This window comes from Balaenoptera acutorostrata, chromosome 11, assembly GCF_949987535.1.
Source record: "Balaenoptera acutorostrata chromosome 11, mBalAcu1.1, whole genome shotgun sequence".
In the NCBI taxonomy this organism is placed as follows: Eukaryota; Metazoa; Chordata; class Mammalia; order Artiodactyla; family Balaenopteridae; genus Balaenoptera; species Balaenoptera acutorostrata.
The window spans coordinates 21,175,962-21,199,485 of NC_080074.1; the positions used below are offsets into that span (position 1 = coordinate 21,175,962).

Here is a 23,524-nt window from a genome sequence, read left to right on the forward strand (position 1 = left end):
TTGTTAAATAAAACATGTAAAACGCCTACCTGTCCAGCTCCTAGCACACAGTAGGTGCTTTGTAGTGTCCCTAATTATATACTATTTCATCTCCCCTCCTGCTTCATTTTTAGTTTATTTCCTCTCTTCTTGGCTGTGTTCCACGAAGCAGAGGTTTTTGGATAAGTGATTTTCAGTTAAATGAAGTGACAACACTGGCTCCTGGTCAAAATGTACCAGCAAGCATGTGTTTATAGACCCACTGCATATATGCAGAAATTTATTTCTTAAGATGTATAAATTAAATTTTAATAAGACATTGGAGAAGAGAGATGATAAAATACAGTAAGCTTTAATTCACTGCGTCCTACCCAGACGCAGAATCTTTCACTGCTCTGGCTGTTTGGTTAATTTCACTATGAATCACTCCCCTTCACAATGAATATTCATTCCACAATTAACTTTGAGACTAGCTGAACCGGGGACAGGGGGAGTGCAAGGGAGTGACAAACATCCACTTTCAATCTCCACTTGACCAAGCAGTTACACAGTCATCATGTCAAAATGATCTGCAAGTGCCTTTTTTTCCCTACCTTCTGGATTTTTAAACTTTTTTCTAAAATAATAAAGAAGTTCCTGTATCTTTAATAATAATAAATTACCTATATTTCATTATCTCAGTGATTTCAGCACAATGGCCCAGATTTAAGTTGCAGTATAAATAAGGGTGAGGGGAACTATAATTGAACACGTACTCCATGCCTAACACTATACTTGGCACTCTACATACGTTATTTATTCCCTCCTACAAACCTCAAGTCTAACAATGTCAGCCATTGCCTTTTGTTCTGCAAATAGTAACAACAGTTTACTGAGAGCCTACTATAAGCCAGAGCCTGTTTCTGGCAGCCTCTGCCAGAAACAGAGGCTGCCAGAGTTTGGAAACTTAGATCTTCTACTACTCTTATCAGAAAAGACAGAAAAGACAAAAGTTTCTGCCCTCTTGGGGCTACATTCCAATGGAGAAGATAAATAAAATAAATTTTTAAAAATAGCCTATTAGATGGTGATTAATGCCATAGAACAAAATAAAGCGGGCAAGGAGCTAGGAAATAGTCAGACAGCAGGAATGGGTTGCAATTTTAAATTGAATGACCAGGGAAGCCTTATACTGGAAAAGTAACAGTTGAACAAAGACCTGAAGGAGGTGCAGGAGTAAACTCTGCAGACCCCATGGGAAAGAATGTTCCAGGTAGAGAGAAGAGCAAGTCAAAAGTCCTAGGGTGAGAGCTTGCCTGGCACATTGAAGAAAAAACAGAAGGCCAGTGAGAACCAGGAAAGTCAAGGTGAGGAGGGAGGAGACAAAGTCAGAGACCTCGCTGGGGCCAGATGAGGGAGACCCTGGGTCTCCATGTGAAGACAGAACTTTTATTCTGAGCGAGAGGAAAGCCACTGGATACAGTGAACAGAGGCTGACTTACATGGATGAAGCTTGCTCTAGCTGCTATGACGAGCCTGGATTGAGGGAAGCAGACGTGGAAGCTGGGAGACCAGCTCGGAAAGCACTGCAATAATCCAGGTGGGATACGCTGGGGACCTGGACCAAGGTGGGGACTGGGGATGTGTGAAAAGTGATCAAATTCTGGATACATTTCGATGCTGAGAGAAGCAGAGGAGTTTCAGCCTGGGCGACTACAATGCGGAGGCCGCAGGAGGAGCTCATTCTGGAGGGAAGATGGGGAGTTGGGGGTTACGTGTGTTACGTGAGGATGTTTGGGGTTCAAGGGAGACAGCTGGGCTGAAATATACATTTGAAAAAAACCTGAAATCAACACAAGCTACAAGTACCACCCTGAAATATTCCTTGCTGGGTTATCGCAAGAAATGCTTTGGATACTAATTTCCCATCATTCAGAAGCAAAAGGAAACAGGAACCAACACTACTGAGCTATGTCACAGAGTCTGAGCTGGGCCTTTAAAATATATTTTTTCTCTACATTTCCCCAAGGGGTATACAGTGTTATCTTACTGGATAAATAAGGGAACTGAGGTTCAGAGAGGGCAAGTGCCTTGCCCAGTCTTACAATGTAGAAAATCCTGGAGGCCAGATTTGACTCAAGCCTTCTGTATCCCCAGATGAGTACACCTTATGCCAGGCACTTTGCAGCCAGGCCATAAGTGCCACATAATTGACCAGCCTCTCTAAGGCCAGGTCCCTTTAGAAACAGAAGAAAACTCACCTGTAGCACACACATCTTATCCATCTGACTAGTTACCTTGCAGCTCACTTACCACGTTCAGCAGCATGATGATGCAAAAATTGATGCACACGGCAGTCCCTGTGGTTGCAACCTGAGAATTATTCCTGATTAACGCCCACTTAAAGGCAGCGAAAGTGCTGACGGTCACCACCCTGTAAATGACGATCCCGAACACGGCGGCGATCACCACGCAGATCTGGCAGGAAGACAGAGGACGCCCAGTGAGCACTGTGATGGAATGTTGGAGGAAGGGGCTCCCGCCACCTGGAAAATCCTCGGATGAGGAAACGAGATAAAGCGGCAGTGGTCCTGACTCAAGACGCCACAACAAAATGCACACTACTTTTCATGTGGTTGATGCTTTCTCTTGTCTGTTTGTATGTTCTTTGTTATCCAAATAGAAAAGCCACAGAACTTGAGAGCTGATAAAGCGTTAAGCTGTGGGGTAACACTTTATTAAACAGAATATCAGATTGAGCAAATGAACAAATATTTATTGTGGAAATCTTATTGGGTCACTCTTCTGTTTAAAACTATTTATTGGCTTCCTTTTAGGATAAAAGCAAAGCCCTTATGGTGGCCTGGAAGAGTCTCTCCAGCCCCACTGAGTGTTTTTCCCCTCCCTCTGGAGACTCTAGACCTTTTCTTATTGTTTCCAATGGGCTAAGCATCCTTAATCTTCAAGACCATTTCCTTTGCCCAAAACGCTGATCTACCCATTCCCCTGCCAAACACACACACACACACACACACACACACACACACACACACCCTCATGCATCTAGTTAATACCTAACTCATTGTTCACATCTCAGCTCAAGAACTACTTCATAATTAATGCTTTTCACGAAGCCCCACTCCTCCCCCCAGGCGTTTTTTTTTGTTATAGGGTACCTATGCTCTTCTTTCAGTATACAACTTATAATTTCTAACAATTTGTTTGATTATTGCTAGTCTCTCCCACTTAGATGGTAAGCTCCATCTGGGTAAGGATGGTAATCGTCATTTCTGCAGCAACTTAGCATCATGCCAAGTGCTCAGTTATTTGTTGCTGAAGAAGCCTATGAGAGGTGCACACTCTTACTTATCAGATATATACACAGCCTGAACTGAGGCATCTTCCTCTGAACATTTCATGGTGTTTGAGAAGAATATGGCATATCTTCTCTCTCTATGAATAATGGGAATTTGAGATTCCAAAAAGTTTTGTGGCTTTCATTAGATGACTTGCTTAATATGTCTTTGAGCAGAGACCTTAGCTTACATAGTTGTCAAAAACTGGATCTTAAAGCTGGGCCTCAGGACAGCCTCTGCCAACTTAGAGATTCCTTTCTTTATAGAAGCTTTTTCTGTGTTTCTCACAGACTCTATTTCTGGCTTACTATGAGTGACATGCTCTAAAAGCTCAGGTATGAACCCTAGCTGAACTGGCTAAAGTAGTAGTAGTAGTAGTAGTAATAATAATAGAAAACAAAGGAACAAAAACCACCCATGTCTGAATCCTGGAGCTGTTGATAGGGAGACAGGTGAGAACTACACTGAATTACAGACAAGGGTGGCAATACGGTAGAATGGAAAGTTCACTGGACTCAGAGTCAGAAGTTAGGTCTGAGTCCTGGTTCAGCTATGAGCTAGCAGTGTGACCTTGGGCACGTAGCTTGTCCTTTCCATGGCTTCTGCCTCTATGATCTACCCCATCTGTAGAACAAGGAAAACTTAATTTATGTCCTTAGGTCTTGTTGTGAGAAACAAAACCCAAAACAATAAATGTGAATGCACTTATAGAAGGCAAAGCCCGACACAATTGCTAACAAAGCAGAATCTGTAGAAGGGCATGGATCTGAGTCTTGATCTGAGCCGAGGGACACTGGGCTCAGTTTCTTTCTGGCTACAGGGGGTAGATTGTCTGAATTTTCTATTGTCTTGTCCTTCCCACTCTAACCAACTAGGATATATACTTACAAACACTTGCTATTTGAAAAGAGGAAAGGAGGATCTTAACCATCCTTTCCTGTCTAAAATGACATTTCTGACAAATTTGCATATGTTTTGTTCAGTAATTGACAGGGTCAAAGTTGATCATAAAACGACTTCTTTTTAGGAAAAGCTAACAATCCAGCTTCAAATTAGTGTTTTGCAAACTGATATAATCATTAGTGAAATAAATGTTAGGGAGTTATAGCTGGCATTAAAAAATAGACTGTAATAAAACAAAAAAAATCAGAGTTCCTTGCATATTGTAAAGATGAACATTGTTTCAATTACCATATTCAGTTTTATACATCTATTTGCATAGTATATACTAGGTTAGACAATGTTCGTATTTCTTACTGTATGGGCATTGTAAAAAAATGTTTGAAAAACACTGCTGTAGGTATTAATACTATCTCATAGTTTTAGTTCCTTTCATTATGACATAGAGAGACATGCAAAGAACAGCAGATTAGAGGATCTGAGCTCTTGTCTATTTCTTGGTTAATCTGGGCAAGCCCTTTACCCTTCTGGAGTCTCAGTTGCTCCACCTGTAAAATGGGGACGGCAATGCCATCTGTGACCACCACGTAGAATTGTTGTGAGGACTAAATAACAGAATGTGCAAAAATATATCCAAACACTTGATATGATTATGGTTGTTACCATGCTACAGGTTTGTACTTTATGAAAGAAAGAGTTTTGTAAAAAAGTTTCAGACCATAAAGAATATTCCAGATGCAGAAACAATAAGTCGGCTGCATTTATCTGCAAATGCTTGATATGGTTCTGGTTTTCCCGAAATGGGATTCATCCGCTCTTTCTTGGAATACTTGGCTTCAAACTGGGGCCGTATTTCTTCCTAAAGAACAAGCAGACACATTTTTATGTACTGAAGAACTGCTCAGACAATAAGAAAAAAGTCATTTTACCCCACAGGAAAACTGAGTCAACAAATGCCACAGTCAATGACATGGGCTTGGAAACCGGTCACTTAAAGAAAATCTGCAGAATGATGATCTAGACTTTTTATCATCAAGGCTATGTAATTTAGACTAATAGTTAAGTGTCTCTATTATCTTTTTAAACTATGCTTGAAGAAAGAAACTGAGAATGAGAAAAGGGACCAACTTGTCCTGTCCCTGGTGGTTTGAAACAACTAATAAGCTTTTACTTTTATTACCAGGGAGTGATGTGGACACCAGGACAAAGAAAGCTTCTGAACAACAAAATGTTCAGAATTCGTTTTGTGAGTTATAATGGCAATATAATTATTAGTTTTCTACAATTTTTAAATTTTTCGATTTAGGCAGTTAAAAACATGGTGCATCTATTTTTTTTATAAGCTCCTATAGATGTCATTCACCCGTAACCATAGGTTTGAAACGTATTCTTTTTGTTGTTGTTGTTGTTGAGGATTTTTGCATCTATGTTCATCAGTGATACTGGTCTGTAATTTTCTCTTTTTGTAGTATCTTTGGTTTTGGTATCAGGGTGATGGTGGCCTCATAGGATGAGTTTGGGAGTGTTCCTTCCTCTGCAATTTTTTGGAAGAGGTGAAGAAGGATGGGTGTTAGCTCTTCTCTAAATGAATTCACCTGTGAAGCCATCTGGTCCTGGACTTTTGTTTGTTGGACGATTTTTAATCAGTTTCAATTTCATTACTTGTGATTGGTCTGTTCATATTTTCTATTTCTTCCTGGTTCAGTCTTGGAAGCTTATACCTTTCTAAGAATTTGTCCATTTCTTCCAGGTTGTCCATTTTATTGGCATAGAGTTGCTTGTAGTAGTCTCTAAGGATGCTTTGTATTTCTGCAGTGTCTGTTGTAACTTCTCCTTTTTCATTTCTAATTTTATTGATTTGAGTCCTCTCCCTCCTTTTCTTGATGAGTCTAGCTAATGGTTTATCAATTTTGTTTGTCTTCTCAAAGAACCAGCTTTTAGTTTTATTGACCTTTGCTATTGCTTTGTTTCTATTTCATTTATTTCTGCTCTGATCTTTATGATTTCTTTCCTTCAACTAACTTTGGGTTTTGTTTGTTCTTCTTTTTCTAGTTCCTTTAGGTGTAAGGTTAAATTGTTTATTTGAGATTTTTCTTGTTTCTTGAGGTAGGCTTGTATAGCTATAAACTTCCCGCTTAGAGCTGCCTTTGCTGCATCCCATAGGTTTTGGATCATTGTGTTTTCATTGTAATTTGTCTCTAGGTATTTTTTGATTTCATCTTTGTTTCTTCAGTGATCTCTTGGTTATTTAGTAACGTACTGTTTAGCCTCCACATGTTTGTGTTTTTTACGGTTTTTTTTTCCCCTGTAGCTGATTTCTAATCTCATAGCGTTGTGGTCAAAAAAGATGCTTGATATGATTTCAATTTTCTTAAATTTACTGAGGCTTGATTTGTGACCCAAGATGTGATCTATCCTGGAGAATGTTCCGTGTGCCCTTGAGAAGAAAGTGTAATCTGCTGTTTTTGGATGGAATGTCCTATAAATATCAATTAAATCTATCTGGTCTACTGTGTCATTTAAAGCTTCTGTTTCCTTATTAATTTTCTGTTTGGATGATCTGTCCATTGGTGTAAGTGAGGTGTTAAAGTCCCCCACTATTACTGTGTTACTGTCGATTTCCTCTTTTATAGCTGTTAGCAGTTGCCTTATATATATTGAGGTGCTCCTATGTTGGGTGCATATATATTTATAATTGTTATATCTTCTTCTTGGATTGATCCCTTGATCATAACGTAGTGTCCTTCTTTGTCTTTTGTAATAGTCTTTATTTTAAAGTCTATTTTGTCTGATATGAGAATCACTACTCCAGCTTTCTTTAGATTTCCATTTGCATGGAATATCTTTTTCCATCCCTTCACTTTCAGTCTGTATGTGTCCCTAGGTCTGAAGAGTGGGTCTCTTGTAGACAGCATATAGATGGGTCTTGTTTTTGTATCCATTCAGCCAGCTGTGTCTTTTGGTTGGAGCATTTTATCCATTCACATTTAAGGAAATTATCGATATGTCTGTCCCTATTAACATGTTCTTAATAGTTATGGGTTTGTTTTTGTAGGTCCTTTTCTTCTCTTTTGTTTCCCACTTAGAGAAGTTCCTTTAGCATTTGTTGTAAAGCTGGTTTGGTGGTGCTGAATTCTCTTAGCTTTTGCTTGTCTGTAAAGCTTTTGATTTCTCCATCGAATCTGAATGAGATCCTTGCCGGGTAGAGTAATCTTGGTTGTGGGTTCTTCCTTTTCATCACTTTCAATATATCATGCCACTCCCTTCTGGCTTATAGAGTTTCTGCTGAGAAATCAGCTGTTAACCTTATGGGAGTTCCCTTGTATGTTATTTGTTGTTTTTCCCTTGTTGCTTTCAATAATTTTTCTTTGTCTTTAATTTTTGTCAATTTGATTACTGTGTGTCTCGGCGTGTTTCTCCTTGGATTTATCCTGCCTGGGACTCTCTGCACTTCCTGGACTTGGGTGGCTATTTCCTTTCCCATGTTAGGGAAGTTTTCGACTATAATCTCTTCAAATATTTTCTTGGGTCCTTTCTCTCTCTCTTCTCCTTCTGGGACCCCTATAATGCAAATGTTGTTGCATTTAATGTTGTCCCAGAGGTCTCTTAGTCTGTCTTCATTTCTTTTCATTCTTTTTTCTTTAATCTGTTCCGTGGCAGTGAATTCCACCATTCTGTCTTCCAGGTCACCTATCCGTTCTTCTGCCTCTGTTATTCTGCTATTGATTCCTTCTAGTGTAGTTTTCATTTCAGTTATTGTATTGTTCATCTCTGTTTGTTCTTTGATTCTTCTAGGTCTTTGTTAAACATTTCTTGCATATCTTCTTGATCTTTGCCTCCATTCTTTTTCTGAGACCCTGGATCATCTTCACTGTCATTAACTGAATTCTTTTTCTGGTAGGTTGCCTATCTCCACTTCATTCAGTTGTTTTTCTGGGTTTTATCTTGTTCCTTCATCTGATACGTTGCCCTCTGCCTTTTCATCTTGTCTAGCTTTCTGTGAATGTGGTTTTTGTTCCACAGGTTGCAGGATTGTAGTTCTTCTTGCTTCTGCTGTCTGCCCTCTGGTGGATGAGGGTATCTAAGAGGCTTGTGCAAGTTTTATGATGGGAGGGTCTTGAAATGTATTCTTAAGTGGTATTGAAAACAAGGTAAATACCTTTCAAATCCAGCTAAAATCAAGGTTCCTCTAATTCTAAATCAAGCTGAGATTTTATTTCATTGAGTTAAGCCCCATCCAATGTGAAAAGCTTCTGACTAAAAAGCAATTACGGGATTAGGAAAAGATAATCAGGAAAACGGTATTTTGAAGTCACTCTGGTTAATTAAGAACTTGTTCTACATGAGTGTCTTGGAAGAGGAGGGAATATAAGCAGAAACTCTGGTGCAATGGAGATTGAGTTAGTCCAGGCAGAAACGCTCAAGACTTAGATGAAGGTACTGACAGAAAGCAAAGAAGGAGCTGACAGAAGAGAAATTATGGAGGATGGGTACAGTCTGGTAGTGGCCTCTCTGTGTAGGAGGAAGGGCAGCCCGTCTCCTGCCACAGGATAAGCCCAATGCTGACTTTACACAGTGGCAGGTAATGGGGAAGGTCAGGGGGAGATACAGTTATAAACAGCCTCTGCCTCCTTTATTTTAGGTAGTTACACTTTAGGATATAAACAGATCTAGAATATTCTGCTTCTTTGGGAAACTTAATTCATTAGGCTATAAGTGTCATCAAGGGTCACTGAGTTAATCATCCAGAAAGTGAGGCCAGTCATGGAGCCAGACCTGTCATCCTGGGTGTTACAGGCTGAATTGTATCCCCTCCCCACCCCCCAATTCATAAGTTGAAGTCCTACCCCTCAGTATCTCAGAATGTGTCTATATTTGGAGACAGGGTCTCTACAGTTGTAATTAAGTTAAAGTGAGGTCATTAGGGTGGACCTTAATCCAACATGACTAGTTTCCTTATAGGAAGAGAAAATTTAGACAGAGACATGCACAGAGAGAAGACAATGTGAAGATACAGGGAGTAGATGGCTATCTACAACCCAAGGAGAGAGACTGGGAACAGATCCTTCCCTCATGGCCCTCAGAAGAAACCAGCCCTGCCAATACCTTGATCTCAGACTTCTAGCCTCCAAACTGTGAGACAATCAACTTATTTTGCTTAAGCCACCCAGTCAGTGGCATTTTGTTATGGCAGCCCTAGCAAAGTAACATCCTGGGTTACCCCTGAAGAAGGCATGCAGCATGTCTGGGCTCTTCTGTACAGCAAGCTGAGAACCACAGGCTAGAAGGAAGAGGCGTTTCTACAATGAATCCCAAACAGAAATAGAACTGCATATGGCCCCTGACGTGAGTTCCTGTACACAGGTGTGCTGAGTGAAAGCAGGGTTCAGCACTCCATGCTTTTTAACAGGGCTGGGAGTTCAGAAGCTCTAGACTTCTGAAGGGATATGTTTACCCTAAGGGTACTCACATTGTGGGCCCACCACAAGGGCCAACAGTAACTTTAGACTGGTTTAGTCAAAGTTATTTAATGCCACACTTTATAGCTGAAAGGGGAAAATTTAGAAACATTTCTCTTTAGAAATGAAAAAAATCCAAAGATGAAGTAATTTGTCTTAGATGACACAGCTGCCTAGTGGTGACTCGGCTTCCCAGGAAAGAGCATTTTCCATCCCACTCAAAAGCCACTCCCATAAACACATGTAACAAAAACCAGAACAGCTCCACCCAGGAGGAAGTCTTGAATGCAGCCTGGCTGTGGCTGGTAGCCCCCAGAAGTCACCTGGGCAGTCTCTTCCAACTCAGAAAACCATCTTCTAGAGAATGCATGCTTATAAAAGCATGAGAGAGGCCTCATCACAAGAACAGGGATTGCTGAGAATCCCAGTATCATTTCTAGATTTAAAAACTACCCAAATGTGTTCATGGGTGTGAGGAGAAAAGGCAGCCATCCACGAGGCATGATTTGAAGGAAAAAACACTCCCCTCAAAATTATCTCCCCCACCAAGCCTATCCCAGGGCTAAAATTCTCAGTTACGTTTACAGAAGATTCCTTTTAATTTATAAAAATATATATCTGTGTCTCTTGGAAGGAAAACACCCATTGATACCCATTATCATATCATATATGACTAGTGTATTTTATTTACTGGCCCAGCAAGGCTCTGAGGAAATGGTACTCAGGAGAGGTAGGAGATAATGGATGAGAGGAAGGGAAGAGGAGTTCAGGCCGGGCACATGGTGACCAAACCCACCCATGGGTCCTCGAGACTTGACAGGAATGGGGCAAGGAGAGAGAGGATAAAGACCAGACCCAGACACAGGTTAGGAAAGGGCATGGTGTATTGGCCTAGAAGGGGATAAAGGGAGAGTGACATGCTGAGAAAGTGAAGTCTGTGGGACTGAGTTTACCTCTCCTGGACAGTTTTATCTAGAGCTGGTCCTGCTTTTAGCCACATCCACCAAAGAGGCTGTTTGAGGAGTGGTTTCCCCTCAGTATTTATCACTTAGGGGAATACTACTGAGCCTGTGCACATCTGGCCACTGTCCAGAGTCCTGAAGAGTTCACAGAACCATTTCCTTGGAGTACTTAGGAGGTCTGCTTCCATGTGCCTACAATCGTAAAACTAATATTCTCCTTCTGATAAAGTAAAGAGAATGGATAATATTTAAGGAAACTAAATAAATCTTACTACCAATTCTTCTGATGCCTCTACCTACAAGTGAAATGCTTTACTTAGTCATGGAATTTTACTCCACTAAGAAATCAAAATGTTGTGTGTGTGTATGTGTTTTTAATTCCGCTTGAAATTTCCTGTAAAGATAGGTATAAAAAATGCTTTATGAATCAACCTGACTTCCATCACAGGGCAGAGAGCGATGACTCAAGAGGGACTGTGTATTTCTTGGTTATCGGCTTTTTTTAAAAAAAAAAAATTGAGGTAAATGATACAAACCTCCTCTTCTTCCCAGTCTATCAAATCCCAGTCATAAGCAATTACTGCTCTGCGTCTTTTCCAAAACTCCAGGAAAACTGTCGCTGGAACAAGCAGAGAAAGGCAGACATTTTCAAATAAAACAATGCCTTTAACTGTGTCAATGGATAATGAAGCCATTGTAAAGAATGACAGTTTGTGTAAGCATTCTTGAATATCAGAATTTCTAGATAAACTTTATTTAACAAGGATCATTTTCTGAGAATTACTAAGTCTCTGTCAAACACAATGAAAACTTAGAGATTTAAATTAAGCTGATTTGCAAGTCACAGCAGAGCAGACTTACTAGAATGACAAAGCACCTGAGATGTAAAATACAGAAAACTAGGTTACCAACATCATTTGAAAAGTGAGGGGCAGAAAAGGAAAAGCAAAGCTTAGCCGTTCACATGTATTTGATTGCCAGTGATTTCTTGTCCCCCAAATTCTTCTCAGGATAAATATCTGTGTCGACTGTATCTTCCTATTTTACTGAAGGAAGGTATTTTGTTGGAGGAAGCTGTCCTGTTGCTTCTCTTTTCTCCAAACCATCTCTTTATTGTCACATTGAAGACAAAAGTGTGTAAATTCTGTTAAGAACTTTTCCCAACCTGTTGGCCTCCCTACCCAGGTAAAGCTGGGAGTGATCCTCATTTAGCCAAAGTAACTTTCTACTCAATTCAATTTAAAAATATCAACACAAATGAATTGTTGAGCATTATAAAATGATAGAGAGATCAAAAAATAATCAAGACACATTCCTGCTGCCTTGGAAGTCACAAGCCCGGTGAGGGAACACATACACTCAGTTACTCACTCAGAGGATGACTGCAACTAAGGATATCACAGAGATACCCTAGGAGAGGTAATTATTGACCATCTCTACTGGGCCTTGCTGTGTAGTCAGACTTCAAAAGGGAAAAATATGTCATATATTTGGAATCAGTTTCATGGGGTAAGGTAAACAGCCAAATGTCCATTCCAAAGAGAGATAACTACTTCCTTCTTTTCTACTCCCCCTTGCTCCCACACTACCTCCTTATTAGTGGTATTCAGACACAGAAGACATATTTAAAAATAAGTAACTGGAAAGACAGTATAGGGTAATAGTTAAGAGCTCTCTGGCTTGTGACCTAGACATTCTTAGATTTGAAATCCAGTTCAGATACAAGCTGTGCTACCACTGGCAAACGAATTAACTTTTCTAATTCTCGATTTCCTGCTAAGCAAATGAGGGATGGCAATATAATCCCTATCCGCAATGGCAAAATTCAAAATGCTCTAAAAATTGTAAGTTTCTTCCCCTAAGTTTGGCACAAATTCATCTTGTGGCAAGCTGTGACTTCGACTGAGGTGAGGCTACTCAAAGTCTTCATTTATCCCACTTAGTGAGAGTATACATACGTTGAAAGCAGCCATATTAATGTATTTGAATATGGGGTCCTTCCCAGACCTCATGGGGTATTATAGAATATATGATATATGCACCACAGTGCCTTTCTAAAATCTGAAAAATTCAGAGTATAGTTGTTAAGAAAGTCACGCCTAAAATAATCAAGTGCTTAATTCTAGAAGTGGGAAATGGAAACAAACATATGTCTTTGGAGGTTAATAAAAGTGCCAAACTATTTACAACAGCCAAGACATGGAAGCAATCTAAATGTCCATTGACAGAGGAGTAGATAAAGAATATGTGTGGTACATATATACAATGGAATATTAGCCATAAAAAAGAATGAAATAATGCCATTTGCAGCAACATGAATGGACCTAGAGATTGTCATACTGAGTGAAGTAAGTCAGACAGAGAAAAGACAAATATCATATGATATCACTTATATGTGGAATCTAAAAAAAATGGTACAAATGAACTTATTTACAAAACTGAAACAGAGTCACAGCTGTAGAAAACAAACTTATGGTTACCAGGGGGAAAAGGGGGAGGGATAAATTGGGAGATTGGGATTGACATATACACACTACTATATATAAAACAGATAACTAACAAGGACCTACTGTATAGCACAGGGAACTTTACTCAATACTATGTAATGACCTATATGGGAAAAGAATCTAAAAAAGAATAGATATATGTATATGTATAACTGATTCACTTTGCTGTACACCTGAAACTAACACAACATTGTAAATCAACTATACTCCAATTAAAAATGAAAAAAGAAAAGTGCCAAAAGCTGAGCAGCTATTTTCCACTGGAATCCTTGCCAGGAGTCTTATTGTGTCAGGGGTTCCCAAGACCACCTCCAGTCTTGATGATTTACTAGGAGGACTCATAGGACTCAGCATATAGTGGTACATATGGCTAAGATTTACTACAGTGAAAGGATATAAAGCAAAATCAGCAGAGGGAAAAGGCACATGGGGTGAAGTCTGGTGGAAACCAGGTGCAAGCTTCCAAGAGTCCTCTCCCAGTGGAGTCACACAGCATGTACTTAATTCCCCAGCAATGAGTTGTGACAACACGTGAAATGTTGTCTAACAGGGAAGTTCATTAGAAACTCAGTGCCCAGGGTTTTTATCAGGGGCTGGTCATATAGGCATCCTTTGCCTAGCACGTTCCAAAATTCCCAAGCCTCACAAAAAATCAGGTAGGTATTCAGCACAAACCATAATGTTTGAGCAAACCGTTTAAAATGTAAAACAAGTTACTCTTAGCAGTTAGGGTGGTAGAAACTCTCCTGAAATTTAAGTTCCCAGATGCCAGCCACGGGCCAACCCTGTAAAGCAGGACTCTCTAAGGCAGGCCTGCTGTGTTAACTTCTTTCTGCACATTTGCCCTCTGCCTCACCAAATTATCTTGTCCTTGCATGGGGTCCCTGAAACATCTCCTTGACTAGGTCCTCTGGCCCTTCAAACAAATGCCACTTTATTGATTTTCTCTCTTTGGTCTTCAGAGTCCCTCCTAGCCTTGAAGAGACAAGGCAGCCAAGCCTTGAATGTGTGGCTTTTCTCCGTAAGAAGAAAAGCTTGGGACCCCTTGGCCTCAGAAAGGCTTGCTGGGGGGTCATTCTGGGACAGCCTAAGGCCACAGGATACACATCCAGTCTGTCTTATAGGCTGTTGCTGCTCCCAACAAGCCCCACCAACCCATCTGTGGTTCTCGTCTGTAGGAGCTGATTTCCAAGACAAGCCAGTGGCTGTAAGAATTATTCCACCAGCTTCCTTCTCCCCAGCATGTGCTGAACCCTGCCTCAAGGAGAAAGAAACTTGAAGCAGTAATTCCCTTCTTCGGCCAATAATCCTCTCCTCTCTTCCATTCTAGAACTTGGGAAGATGAGAAGAAGAAATGAATTGTTTGTGCAGCTGCCATTTTCTTGTGTCTTTGTGTGAAAATCCCCATTCATCTGAGGAGGAATCTGCTTCTATCTCTATGTATGAACTAGGACGTAATCAAACTAATATAGGTGATCTCTTCTCAAGGCAAAGCTCCAATCCCCCACCCTTGTAACTCCATGATTTAAGTCCTTTGTCTAAATACACAGCTCTGGGAGCCCATGTGCTTTGGGTGTGGTGAGTTATATGCTGCCTTATGTCATGAACTCACACTTTCCTCTTTGTCTCCCTTGAAGCTGGCTTATGCTATATGTATATGTATATCTATCCATCTATATATATATCTTTATAACTTTCTTTTATACTGCCCAGTACTATGATTAAGTTTGATTAAAAGTATATTTCTTTTTGAACTTCCCTGGCAGTCCAGTGGTTAAGACTTCACCTTTCCAATGCAGGGGGTGTGGGTTCGATCCCTGGTCGGGGAGCTGAGATCCCAAATGCCTCGGGGCCAAAAAACCAAAACGTAAAACAGAAGCAACGTTGTGACAAATTCAATAAAGACTTTAAAATTGGTCCATATCAAAAAAATCTTTAAAAAATAAATTAAAAAAGTATATTTCTTTTATATATTGATTCTCAAAAGACTGAACATTCTGAAGTGTTTTGTCAACATTTTCTAATATATGCAATTATTTCCACAAGAATTTGGCCCCCAAATTTCCTTTTTCTTAGCTACTTACTGCTAGCATTTTGAACTTCTTAGATTCCAATCTATCTTTCCATGCTGCTAATGATTTTTCTAAACCCCAATCTAACCAGGTCTCCGAGCGGGGGGTGGTCAATAAAGTCACATCACCCATAAAATAAAGCCCTGTTACCAGCCCAGGATATAAGGATCCTAAGGACCCTGCTTGTGCCCAACTCTCCATCCTGTACTTCTACTTGATCTACCCACAAAAAAGTTCACCTGAGATGTTAATGCCAATCCCAAACAACAATCCTCTCACAACAGTAGTTGACACATTAGGAAATTCTGAGACTTCTGTCAGTGCAGACAGGGTCGGGATTAGTGTTCAGGTAGGTTAGTGTTCAAATAGCAGGACACTCTTGGCTCCGAATCACACACAATTGAGAAGTTTGTCACATGCAGCCCATAAGGGACACAAAAGGAAGACATGACATAGAGTGTTCTGCAGGCCACACTCTATTATCATTTTCTTAAATAGAATAATTATGGTTAATTTCAAATCAATTTGTGGCTGACTCCTATGCATTTACTGAAACCATTTATCATCTTTCTAAGCATAGTGCGATTATATCTCCCAGGTTTACTGCAGTTATATGTGGCCATGAGCCAAATTTTGGCCAATGAAAAGTAAGTAGAAGTGATGTGCATCACTCTTGGGTTGAGGAATTAAGAAGTAGGTGTATCCTCCCTATGCTTTTCTCCTTTTGCTAGATGAATGGAGAGAACTCTGAGGATCTAGAAGAGGATGGAGCCAGAGATGGAAGGAATTTGAGTACTTGGATGACTACGTAGAAGGCTATCTGACAACCAGGAACACCTGATTGGGTTTTAAGTTTGTGGGTTCTACTGAGCATCAAGGTTTTGCAGTTTGTATATTACAGCAGCTAACTTTACTCATCCTAACTGATATAGGGTTTCTTCTGGAAAGCATAGCCATGATTAACATTCTGCAAATAGTTAGAAAAAAACCCATTGAATAACTATCTTTCATCATCTCCCTAAGGCATTTATAGAGACCTATGCAGGGAAATCTCCTCTTTCAGCTGCATATCTTAGGTTCCATGGCAGGGTTGAAATACTGTACCATTTATTTAGTTACTGTATAGTAAGTATTTATTACATCTTAGGTACTAATCTTTATTTTCTCAAAAGCTTGTAAAGTTTGGTATTATTTTCATTATTCTATGGATGAAAAATCTGAGGTACAGAGAACTCACAAGGCTAGTAAAAAACAGAACTGAGATTTGAACCTGATTTGCCTCTTTTTTGGCTGAAAACAGCAGCAATTTATTTTTTCACAGTTCTGGAGCTTACAGGTCCAAAATCAAGGTGTTAGCGGGGTTGGTTCCTACCGGAAGCTTTGAGGGAGAGTCTGTTCCATGCTTCTCTCCTAGCTTCTTGTGGTTTCCCACAATCCTTGGCATCCCTGGATTTGCAGAGGTACTGCTCCTCTACCTCTGTCTTCACATGGCATTCTCCCCTGTGAGTGTCTCTGTCTCTGTTTTCTCTTCTTATAAGGACACCAGTCATACTGGTAATCCAGTATGGCCTCCTGTTAACTTGGTTACATCTTCAAAGATGTATTTCCAAATAAGGTCACTTTCACAGGTATCAGGAGTTAGAACCTCAATACATCCTTTTTTGGGGGACAAAATGCAACCCACAACAGGGACGTTTGGGCTGTCACAAGGACTCGGGGTGCAACTGGCATTTAGAGTAGGAGCCAGAGGTGCTAACCACATGACTCCTAGCTACGAGGCCACACTCTAATCTGGGAGCTTTAACTTCTATTGAAATGGGAAAAGCCAAAAAGAGAGACAAAGAAAGCCTACTCTCCCAACCACAGGAGCTGAAACTAGTTATAAATCAGAAGTGCTGTGCCCCAGGGTTATAGGTTCACTGTGGGAGCCTGACATTAGCTCTGTATCCTTCTCTCTGATCTATACTCTTCTTCTGGGAGGCCTGGAAAAGTCCACACTAATTCCTAAAGCTACTAGGGATACAATGCTGCCAATTTTTGCCCTCTGGTAACATAATAGGTATTGAGAGGCCTAATTTGATTCTTCACTTTAAAAATGTCTGCACTGGTAGTCCAGAGGAAAATTATGTTTAATCCCAGAAAATAATTTTAAAGGCATTTTTCTTATTTTTGAAAAAACAAGGAGCTTGAAGATCCTACAGTCTAACTTCTTTCCTTGAGAAAAGATTATGTTCCATTTGTTTGGAGAAAAACAAGAATTGAGCTCTGGCCAGGAATAAAATGAGCAGTACCTATGAGTGAGTACCTATGATTTTAATTTCAGAATGATGACCTGCTGTCTGATGACTCAAAGCATTTTCAGAAACCTGGTCAAGATGATTCTCTTACTTCCTAGGAAAGCAGAATGACTTACTTCGTACACACCTTCAGTCTTTTTTTCCCCAATGCTAATTTTAATTTTTAAAAGTAAAATTAGTAATACTAACAGATTTAATCTTTTCATTCCTTTATAACTTTCTGAGAATGTTCATTTGGAGGAAGAACAGAGGAATTTATTTTAAAGTCTATTTTGTCTGATATGAATAGTGCTACTCCAGTTTCTTTTGATTTCCATTTGCATGGAATACCTTTCTCCATCCTCTCACTTTCAGTCTGTATGTGTTCCTAGATCTGAAGTGGGTCCCTTGTAGACAGCATATCTACGAGTCTTGTTTTTGTATCCATTCAGCCAGTCTATGTCTTTTGGTTGGAGCATTTAATCCATTTACATTTAAGGTAATTATTGATATGTATGTTGCTATTGCTATTTTCTTAATTTTTTTTTATAGGTCTTTTTTCTTCCCTTCCTCTTTTGTTCCCTGCTCTTGTGTTTCTTGCCTAGAGAAGTTCCTTTAGAATTTGTTGTAAACTGGTTTGGTAGTGCTGAATTCTCTTAGCTTTTGCTTGTCTGTAAAACTTTTGACTTTTCCACTGAATCTGAATGAGAGCCATGCTGGGTAGAGCAGAGGAGTTTAAATGATGTGCTTAGCAAGAACCTAGAAATAAAGGAATAAGTCACATCCTGAGAGCTTAACTTGTAAAATCTTCACACAATGAGTGAGCTTAGCTAGAAGTCACAAACTCAAATGCTAAAAGGGCCAGATCAGTACAAAACCTGGAAGAAGCCATACAATAGAGAGTGGTGGGGTTTGGGACAAATTGGGAAGTGTATGCACCATGTAAAGTGGTAGGTTTTTCTCAGTTCTCATTGATTCTGCTGTGGCCTGTTCTTCAAATTTTTCAAAAGGAACTATGAAAATGTATTTTCACATGGACTATCTCAATTTTAAAATGTTAAGAGTTTATTCATATATTTTAAAAATTGGTGAAAACCAAACAGAATATTTTTTGGGTTGCCAATTTGCAACATTTGAGGTAGGCCATTGGAAGTAATAATGCAAATGAATATAAATGAGTGACTAGAGAGTTTGTGAAACACTCTAAAACGCCAGGATGCGGGTAATCTCAGGATCCAGGAAGGACAGGAATGTGACTACATTTTAAGAAGCCGAAACTATTACTGGCATTGGGACCTCTTCTGGAGAAAGTCAGTGTGTCCAGATAGGGGAAAAACAAGGGTAGCTGAGGAAAAACAAGGGTCTAAGAACACAAATTTGGTAGTTTCATCTAATGTAGATATTAGAAAGGTATCCTGACATGGGATAAGAATGATTAATCAAGCAGAAAAAAAATAGTTCTTGCTCCCCTCTTTTATTCATTTAACAATTATTAATTGCATTCTTTTGATGTTCTAGGGATTTTGCCAGCTGTACTGATTCCCATGCTCAAACAACATATGGTGATTAATTTGGTTTCCCAAGTTTCCTGACAGAGGAATAATGTGATGGTCATTATAAAATAATATTCACTACCATATACCTGTATTTTCACATTCTAGGTTATGCACTGGTGTTTGCAGAGTTTAGAAGAGTCTGTATCCCCAGGTCAGATTAGCTCTGGGTATTCCAACAGTGTTTCTGAACTGGTAATGCCTAGGAGACACCATGGATCATGGCAGTTTCTCCAGGGAACCACAATTCTCTGAGGCCTTGTCTAAGGGTATGCTTCCCTTCTATACAAAGCCATTAAACTGCAACAGGCTGAGGACTTTCACTTCCACTCATGAGGATTAACTACTACAATATAAGAAATAGCTGTTATCAGCACTGGACAAGAGACAGTGCAAACCTGTGACACCGAGAGAAAAATAAATGAGGTGGGCCCTAGGAGCATACCAACTCATTGCTTCTAGGCAGTTCCCAGGCTACAGTTCAGGCAGGGAGAACAAAAACAGAGCCTAGTGGTCTTACTGAGCTGGGGAGACAGAGATTGAGTAGGGAGGGTGAGTTGGCAATTATCTATGGGGCAGAATACCAGAGAGGAAGGAGCTATACTAAAAGAAAGCTGCAATATCAGCAACAAGGTCCCCTCTACTCTTGACATACATGGGGTGCAACTACATGAGGTTGCTTGGTATCTAAACAATCCTCAGAGTTCACAGAGGGCCAGAAGTAGTTCACAATCCCACTAGTCAGAATGCAGAGTATTATAATACATAGGTATTATAAAAGGCCTACTAAAGGTGATGCCTTAGTTGTGGACTATTGTAAGTCTCTGGACTTACAATAAACAAGCTAAACACAAGTTTCAAAAGGATCAAGCAGGGCTGCAAGTTAGTTAACTGCATGCCTGAACAAAGTCCAGCACTAAAGAAACACAACAAAAACCAAAAACTCAACACTTTCCAGCACTGAATAAAAAATTACCAGGAACGCAAATTAGCAGGAAAATAAAACCTATAACTAAGAGAAAATTCAATCAATCTCAGACTGACAGCCTAGAAATGACAGAGCAAGGATGACAAAACAACTGCAGTTGGCCCTTGAACAGTGTTGGGGTTAGGGGTGCCAACCCCCATGCAGTTGAAAAATTCACATATAACTTTATAGTAGGCCTTCCATATCAGCAGTTCCACATCTGTGGATTCAACCAATTGCAGATCATGTAGTACTGCAGTACATATTTATTGAAAAAAAATCTGCATATACGTGGACCTGTGCAGTTCAAATCTGTGTTGTTCAAGAATCAACTGTATTATAAATCTGCTTCGTATGTAAAGAAGGTAGATAAAAACCTGAACACAATGGGGAAAGTGATAAAATATACAGAAAGATCCAATTGATTAAAATCTGAGATGAAAAATGCAAGATATGAAAAGAAAAATATACTGGATAGGATTAACAGAAGATTAGCTTTTTCAGAAGAAAAGATCAGTGAACCTGAAGACAAATCAATAGAAACAATATAAAAAGGAGCATGGAGAACACAAAGACTAAAAAGACTGAAAAAGGGTGATCAAAGTATAAGTAACCTGTAGGACAATGTTCAGCGGTCTAACATACATGTAATTGGAGTACTAGACAATATGATTCTGGAAAATTTTCTAAGAACATGCAAGACCTGTACATTGGAAATTACATAACATTGCTTAAAGAAATTATAGAAAAATTAAATAAATGAAAAGCTAAATGACATTCATGGGTAGAAATATTTGATAGTAAGTCTTCAGTATTCCCAAATTGATTTATTGATTCAACTCAATCACAATCAAATATCAGCATTTTTGGGGGGTAAAAATTGACAATTCTAAAATTTATATGGAAATGCAAAGGACCTAAAGTAGAACAAACAATTTTTTAAAAGAGGAAGATTTCAAAGCTTACTATTATGCTGTAATAATCAAGACAGTGTTATTACATAAAAGTACACATATAGATCAAAAAGAAAAAAATTTCACATATAGACCTATACATGGCCAACTGATTTTCAACCAAAAAATGCCAAGAAAATTCAAGGAAGAAAAGGATAATCTTTCAGCAAGTAGTACTGGAACAACTGGATATCCATACATGCAAAAAAATGGATCTGACCCTTACCTTACACTGTATACAAAAATCAACTTGAAATAACTCATGGACCTAAATATATGATATAAAACTACAAGCTCTCTAGAAGAAAATATAGAAGAAAATCTTAGGGACCTTTAGTCTGGCAAAGATTTCTTAAAAAAACAAAAATCACAGAATAAAAGAAAAAATTAAATCGGAATATATCAAAAGTAAAAACTCTTGCCTTTTATTTATTTATTTATTTTATTTTAAACTTATTTATTTATTTATTTATTTATTTATTTATTGGCCATGCCACAAGGTGTGTGGGATCTTAGTTCCTCAGCTAGGGATCAAACCTGTGCCCCTGCAGTTGGAAGCACGGAGCCCTAACCACTGGACTGCCAGTGAATTCCAAGCTCTTGCTTTTTAAAAGATACCATTAAGAACATAAAAATGAAAGCCACGAACTGGGAAAAATATTTGCAAGCATATGTATGCTAAAGGACTTCTACTCAGATTATATAAATAACTCTTTTAAAAATAACAAGACAAACAACCCAATAACAAATGGGCATTGGAACAAACACTTCACTAAAGATGTGCAGATTGCAAACAAGCTCACGGAAAGATGTTCAACATCACTAGTCTTCAGGGAAATGCAAATTAAAACCACAGTGGGATAACACTATATACCCAATAGGATGACTAAAATTATAAAGACTAATAATTCCAGGTGTTTGTGAGGATGTGGAACACCTGGAGCTCTCATATAATGCTACTGGGAATGCACAATGGCACAGCTACTTCAGAAAAAAATTTTTTATAAAGTTAGACATTCCCTTATTCTATGATCCAGCAATGCCACTCCTAATTATTTTCCCAGGAGAAATAGATACAAAGACTTTTATGCAAATGTGCAAAAAATTTTATAATAGCCGTTAAGTCTCAGCTGTATTCATAATAGCTAAAAACTGGATTGAATCCAAATGTTTATCAACATTTGGATAAACGGATAAAATGAATAAACAAATTTTGGTATATATCAGGCAATGGAATACTATTCTGTACTAAAAAGAACAAACTAAAACATATGCAACAATATAAATGAATCTCAACAGCTTTAATCTTAGTGGAAGAAGCCAGAAACAAAATGCTAAATAGTGAAAGATTCTATTTGTATGCAATTCTAGAACAGAGTAAACTATAGTGATAGAAAGCAGGTTTGAGGTTGCCAAGGGGCTGACTTCAGAGGCTTGAAGAAACTTTCTGGAGAATGAAAATATTCTATGTCATCATTACAGTGGCGGTCACATGACTATATATGTTTGACATAACGTCAAAATGTACACTTAAAATCACTGGATTTTATTTTATGTGAATTATACCTAACTAAAACTCATAAAAATGTGCTATAATCCTATCACCCAGAGAACACCACCATTAATATAATATAAAATACCTTTGTTTAGCTCACAGGAAACATTTTGACCAGGCCCAACTGTGACTGGCTGCAGGAAAGAAGAAATTAACACATCCCCTCCAGAGTCTGGCCAGAACTATGAAATATGTGCAATGACTTATAGCCTTTTTTATTCTTCCTCCTCACCTCCCCTCTCTTTGTTCTATAAAAGAAACTAGCATCGAAATCCAGGCAAGATAGTTCTTTGGGACACCAGTCCACCATCTTCTCAGTCTTTTGGCTTTTTGAATAAAGTCACTATTCTTTGCCCCAGTATCTCATCTCTCGATTTATTGGCCTGTCATGCAGTGAGCTGTAGGAGTTTGGACTCGGTAATGCTTCTATACCTGAAATCACACTTTATTTGTATACTTTGTATCCTACATTAAAAAAAGTTAAATATAGCTTTGCGTTACATTATTATATGCTTTGAAAGACGATTTTTAATGGCTACTTATAATTTCCTTAACCATTCTATTGTTGGATATTTAGGTTATTTCCAACTTTTGTCTGTCACAAACAACTAAAGCAAGGAAAATATATTTATGTATAATATATGTTTATGTTTATATATGTTTATATTTGTTTTTTAAAAAAATTATTCATTTTTACTTATTTGTGACTGCGTTGGGTCTTTGTTGCTGCGCACGGGCTTTCTCTAGTTGCAGTGAGCGGGGGCTACTCTTTGTTGCGGTGCGCGGCCGTCTCATTGTGGTGGCTTCTCTTGTTGCGGAGCATGGGCTCTAGGCGTGCAGGCTTCAGTAGCTGTGGCACACGGGCTCAGTAGTTGTGGCTCGTAGGCTCTAGAGCGCAGGCTCAGTAGCTGCGGTGCATGGGCTTAGTTGCTCTGCGGCATGTGGGATCTTCCCTGACCAGGGCTCGAACCCATGTCCCCTGCATTGGCAGGTGGATTCTTAACCA

General features: G+C 39.1%; 1 protein-coding gene across 12 annotated transcripts in view; it reads right to left on the reverse strand.

Annotated features, from left to right (window-relative positions):
* ANO4 (anoctamin 4) overlaps positions 1-23,524 on the reverse strand; it is a 450,211-nt gene that overhangs the window by 60,904 nt on the left and 365,783 nt on the right. For all 12 annotated transcript variants that reach the window (XM_057556948.1, XM_057556947.1, XM_057556949.1 and 9 more), the window contains 3 exons: positions 11,172-11,254; positions 4,933-5,073; positions 2,272-2,436 (listed from right to left, as the gene is read on the reverse strand). In XM_057556948.1, coding sequence (XP_057412931.1) covers positions 2,272-2,436; positions 4,933-5,073; positions 11,172-11,254 — 389 coding nt within the window. The remainder of the gene's footprint in view (positions 1-2,271; positions 2,437-4,932; positions 5,074-11,171; positions 11,255-23,524) is intronic.